The sequence below is a fragment of the Malus domestica genome, chromosome 15, assembly GCF_042453785.1.
Source record: "Malus domestica chromosome 15, GDT2T_hap1".
NCBI lineage: Eukaryota > Viridiplantae > Streptophyta > Magnoliopsida > Rosales > Rosaceae > Malus > Malus domestica.
Window position 1 is genome coordinate 50,303,786 of NC_091675.1, and position 6,000 is coordinate 50,309,785.

The window sequence follows — 6,000 nt, forward strand, 5'->3', positions numbered from 1 at the left end:
ATGGAAAAGGAAACAAAATGCATTTCACACTTAATTACCATTTCTCAACAATTTCATATTTGTCATCTCTCAGAAATAGGCATGGAAATTAGCACATAGTTCTTCGTATATTCCATTTTTCCAAATAAAAAAGATTAAACGAGATTAACTCTTTCGCAATAGTCATGTGCGTAGTTCTTCATATGTTTAATAATAGTACACAAATAACTTAATAAGAATTAATAAGTGATTGCCCACACACTACTGTTACGTACATTAATCTCAATGACAAATTATTTCCATTACAACAAATAATGTAAAGACAATGGGAGCAAGAAAAAGAAATCACACGATCGAGTACACTCTTCTAAAGCTAATTTAAAAAGTAGCCAAAGAGTTTGTGGTCCTTCACACAACACAATCGATTCCACCTCACCTACTACCACACCAGAACTAATGCTTGATCAATCATCAGTGTCCCTCCAATCCAATTTTTAAATATTGGATCACCAAGAATGTCTCTTTCCATACACAATTAAATTATTTAATCTGCTGATTTTGTCAATCAATTCGAAACAAATTAAGCTCAAAGTTTACCAATCTTTTTTAATTGGTAGACTTGCCCCCATCTCTGTTTTTTTTTTTTAATGAAGCTGTATCTGTTTGAAAGACTTATTTGAATATATAGCTCATATATTTTAGTCAAATTAACTACGTCGCACACATGTATTTTATAATAAAAATAATAATTTTAGGACATTAATGTATATATAGTTCGTATTTTGTCATTGTACTATTACGTAAACGCTAATTACCTAATTAAGGATCCCAAAGAGAGTCATTCTGCAGATCCTCCCACTGATTCTCAAAAAAGTCATTAGAGAACATCGTAGGCTCTGCCATTTGCATCCACATTTTGGGCGAGTCCAAGGGAGACTCGTTAATTGCCTGGATTTGACTCGGCGACAGCCTCACCCTGACCTGCCCGACGTTTGAGCTGGAGCCCCCAACCTCATGACCTTCAACCGCACCACCACCACCACCACTACTACCTCTCAGCATCAAGGCTGCTTCATGTGCTGCCATGCGTATGTCATCAGAGGTGGAACTGGCAGGGCGAGGCAAGTTATTGGCAAGTTCAGGGAAGTTGAGCCTCGCATCGCGACCCCGGAAATGCAACGCGGCCACATCATACGCTGCGGCCGCCATCTCTGGAGTCTCGAAGCTGCCTAACCAAATTCGGGTTTTGGTTCCAGGCTCGCGGATTTCCGACACCCATTTGCCCCATTTTCTCTTGCGCACGCCTCTGTAGACCGAAGAGGCAGGGCCATAGGCATTGCTAGAATTGGCGGGATCCCCCATGCATGCAGAGAAATGTGAGCAAAAATGTTAAATTTGGTGTGCGTGTTTGCTGAATAATAAAACTTTGAAGCAATGGTAGAACGATTATAAAACAAATTTGGTTGGTGAAAGTGTGATCCAGCTGATAGGTATTTATAGATGCGAATGTCTTGTAATTTTTGTAAGATACGTGGTCGCATAACATGAAAGGAAGTGAGCTTCCAAGCAGTTGCCTTGCCCAGGTGCATGCTCACAATATTATCTTCTTTTCTATTTGTTGAAGGATCTAAACAAAATAATTAAAATTAAATTGAAATATAAAAAATTGGAGATGAAAGTTCAGGCAATCTATGATGAATCAAAAGATTGACAAGTATTGGAGGAATATTTTAAGCCAAAATCTGTGAGGACTGATGCAGTTAACCCAAGTAATTAATCGATAAATAGTATGTAAACTGTTGAGGACGCGGTTTAAACCCAGGTGGCATGAACTATATCCATTCTTCTTCTTCTTTTTCCAATTTTTTTGGTTGAAGCATGAAATCCATTCGTAGTCTGGACCCACTGAATATCCATTCTCATATAGAGGTCACCAGCATCAGCTTTTGCCAATCTGAGATAAGCATACAACCTTTCGTTGTTTTGTTTATTTTTCTTTGCAATAGGGCCCATGTTCCGTGTAATGTAAAAAATTAGAAACTTGTATAAAGGTTCTGAAAATATGACTTTAGCTCATAAAACTTAATTTTCTCTACATAAAGGCCGACATAAGTTTTTGGGTAAATTACATAGTAACCCCTCATGTTTGAGGTCTATTACAACTTCATACAACATCTTTAAAACATTTCACTTTCATACCTCAAGTACTATTTTATTTCAAAATAATACAACCGTTACATTTTCCATCCATTGATCTGTTAAACGCTGACGTGACTGCCACATTTGTGCCACGTGGCTGCCAAATGTGTGCCACGTGGCAAAAAAAATAATTTTTTATTATTTTTTAAAAACCTAAATCTTCTATTAAAAAAAAAAAACCAAAACAAATGCAGAAACCTCCAACCCAGCAAACTCACTTCCTTTCCCTACCTCCCACGCCCCCACCCCCGCACCCGCACCCCAGCACCTCCCTTCCCCACCTTCCCAGACCGTCCCCCCAAGCTCTTCCCAACACCTCCCCCCACCCAGAAACCTTGTCCCCCCCTCCCGCGGCATACCCACACCCTCCCCGCACGACCTGCATGCAGAGCCACCTCCGACAAGCTCCCGCAGAGCCGTCAATTTTCTTCCCATTAAAACGGCCAATTTAACCAGCGCCACTAAAACTTCTCCTTTTTTTCATTCATACCCCTGAAACAATTCAAATTCTTCACCGAGGCAATCACTTCACTTTTACGGATTTTGGATTTAGGGTTTTGATTTGATTGGTTTCTGCTATCCAGCTAGGCTTTTTTGGGTTTTAGGAACTCAATCAAATTAGGGTTATTTTTCTTCTAATTCTTGTTCAAAGAATCAATCATAGAAGAGGAGGCAATGGCGACGAAGTCATCGGAGGGAGAAGAGGATGCGAAGTTGACGGGAGGGAACCAGCTGCTGGTAGTCGACGACGATCTCAGAGAAATGGGCAAGAAGGCTGCTTGGAGCGTCAACTCCTGCAAGGCCGGCAATGGCGTCTCATCTTTCCGTGACGACAATCTCGACACCTACTAGCAGTCTCTACTCCAATTCCCCTTTCCCTGCTTTAATCCCTCAAAATATTGAAATCTTTGAATTTTAATTTTGTTTGTTTGTTCTTGGTTTGCAGATCCGACGATGCGCAGCCTCATTTGGTGAACATTTAATTCTAGAGGAAAGGCTTCAAGGTATGGTGGTTGCAGGTAGGGGAGTCGGGGGAAGAAGATGAAGATGAGGGAGAAGAGATGAGAGGAGGAAGGGGAAGACGAACTGAGTTGGGGGGTGGTCGTATGGGGTATGGGTTTCGCGGGGGTATGGGATCTGGGTTGTTCTCTGGTTTTTTTTTTTTCCTTCAAAGGTGCAGGTATGGGGTAGGGGAAGATGGGAACGGGGAAGAAGAAGGCTGAGGGGGGTTCACGGGGGTGGGGTTTTGTTCAGCTTTTGGGTTTTTATTTTATTATTTTTTTTAAATTTAGAAGATTTAGGTTTTTTTTTAAAAAAATAAAAAATTATTATTTTTGCCACGTGGCACACATTTGGCAGCCACATCAGCACAAATGTGGCAGCCACGTCAGCATTTAACAGATTAATGGACGGAAAATCTAACGGATGTATTATTTTGAAATAAAATGGTACATGATGTATGAAAGTGAAATGTTTTAAAGACGTTGTATGGGATTGTAATAGACCTCAAACCTAAGGGGCTACTATGTAATTTACCCTAAGTTTTTTACTTGAATAAAACCCTTCGACTAAATTCCACATCAGCAAATTCATTAATTATGTTTGGCTTCACACATTTAAAACTTATCAGATGCCTAAAATACCCCTATTGGAATTTTTTTTGGCTTAAATATCAAAATGGTCCTTGTGTTATAGTCATACTCATATGGCCAATTTAGTCCTTGTGTTTTCGACTTGGCTAATTTAGTCATTGTGTTTTTCTTTGTTAGCCAATTAAGGACATTTCATTCAATCTCTTTTAAAAAATTCATAAGAAAAATTCATATGAGAAATAATTACCCTTTCTCTTTACATAAAATTGCAAATCAATGAGAAATAACACATATAAGAAATAAAACTTCCAATCTGAAAAATGATTTAGGTTGTGACATATAGAAAAGAGAGGGGGTAATGTTAGGGAGGAGGTTAAAGAGTTGGGAGGAGAATAATTTTTTTTTAATTTTTAATTTTATTTCATTTTAAATATTTAAATCAAATAAATTATAAGTTTATAAATAAGTTTATTATAAATTATAAAAAAAATTACAAAAATTAGATGGAAATGTCCTTAATTGGCTAACGAAGATAAACACAAGGACCAAATTGGCCAAATTGAAAGCACAGAGACTAAATTGACCAAATGACTAAAATACATGGACCATTTTAACATATAACCCTATTTGAATGTTTGATGTACATAATTAATGCCATGCGGATTGTAAAAGAGAATTAATGATTTGACAAAAAAAAACATTAATTGTGGAGCCAAAAATAATCACAAAGTGACACGTGGATTTTTGGGTGAAGATGACAAATTTACCCTCAAGGCATACCGGGTCTCCTACACACGAACAGTGGAGAATCATCTATCAACCAAATCAGGAGTACCCAAAATAGGTAACAAGTTCAAATTTGTCTCATCCACCCTCATTCCATAACCTCCAAAAACCTCCCAAAATATTTCTTTTATTATGATAATTAGCCAATTAATATATTTATACCTAATTAATATATTAATTGCTAATTGAATCACCAAATAACACCCCAAAACACACTTAAAGGCTGGCCACACCCCATTCCCTATATATATGACCCTATTTCTTCTAAAAAACTAAGTTCCACACTCTTGCAAAACTCCAAAAAACTCTCCAAATATTTGTCTCTCTAAATTCTAACTTTGGCATCAGAGGTTCTTCGGCCAAAGATCTCCCATTCATCGTGGGCGTGTGAGGCTCTTGGCCTTGACCTAAGGTGTTAATTGTTTTGTATGTGCAATTTTGTCTAAGAAGAAGAAGGCAGAAATTTGCATCCACATTAATGTTATAAATTCATTGCCTAATATATTATAACATAAAACATGTCTAATATATATATGTTATTATACATGCTTAATTGAGTCAATAAAATTATATTTTACATGTTAATGTAGGTAATTTTTTTCACACACACACATATATATCAAAAAATGCCTGATATATATAAAATTCATGCAAAATAATTTACCTAAAAAAAATAATGTTATTTGAATAAAATAGCGCACCTACTATTAGTCTCCCATGATTTTGAGTTGAATACACACATACTAACCTATATAGTCCCATTAGTTACGTTTGTGATCCATATATAGTCCCATGAATTACGTTTGTGATCCTATGAACCATCAGATTTCAAACAAATCACTGAAGTCTGACGTCGTCCAAAGAACAATTTGAAAATCCAAAAATTTAACTGACATAAGATTGAATCTCACCATCATTTCCTCTATTCATTTTAAATCTTAAGAAAAGATAATCAAATTCATATCTAGCTTCATCATTAACTAAAAGGTGACAAACTCCTAATTGTGTATTTCGCTTATCTCCATATTAACACATGATCTCGAACCTCACACTTTAAGGTTCTGTTATTATTTGAGAGCTTTTAGGTGAGATCAAAGATCATATTCATTAACATGAGATAACTAGTGATGCCTCAGGTCTGAGAACTATGGTTCATATTTCAAACAAATCACTGAAGTCTGACGTCGTCCAAATAACAATTTGAAAATCCAAAAATTTAACTGACATAAGAGTGAATCTCACCCATCATTTCCTCTATTCATTTTAAATCTTAAGAAAAGATAATCAAATTCATATCTAGCTTCATCATTAACTAAAAGGTGACAAATTCCTTATTGTGCATTTCACTTATCTCCATATTAACACATGATCCGAACCTCAAGGCTCTATTATTATTTGAGAGCTTTGAGGTGAGACCAAAGATCATATTCATTAACATGAGATA

At 36.6% G+C, this 6,000-nt stretch overlaps 1 protein-coding gene across 1 annotated transcript; it reads right to left on the reverse strand.

Annotated features, from left to right (window-relative positions):
- Positions 1-151: 151 nt before the first annotated feature.
- Positions 152-1,645, reverse strand: LOC103402124 (ethylene-responsive transcription factor ERF021). The gene has a single exon (XM_008340863.4). It carries the CDS (start codon positions 1,339-1,341, stop codon positions 799-801), a length of 543 nt encoding a protein of 180 aa, XP_008339085.2. The 5' UTR covers positions 1,342-1,645; the 3' UTR covers positions 152-798.
- Positions 1,646-6,000: the final 4,355 nt, after the last annotated feature.

What these genes read in the sequence shown, in the direction of transcription:
- LOC103402124 (XM_008340863.4), bottom strand. Translation starts at nt 1,341, where the DNA reads ATGGGGGATCCCGCCAATTCTAGCAATGCCTATGGCCCTGCCTCTTCG.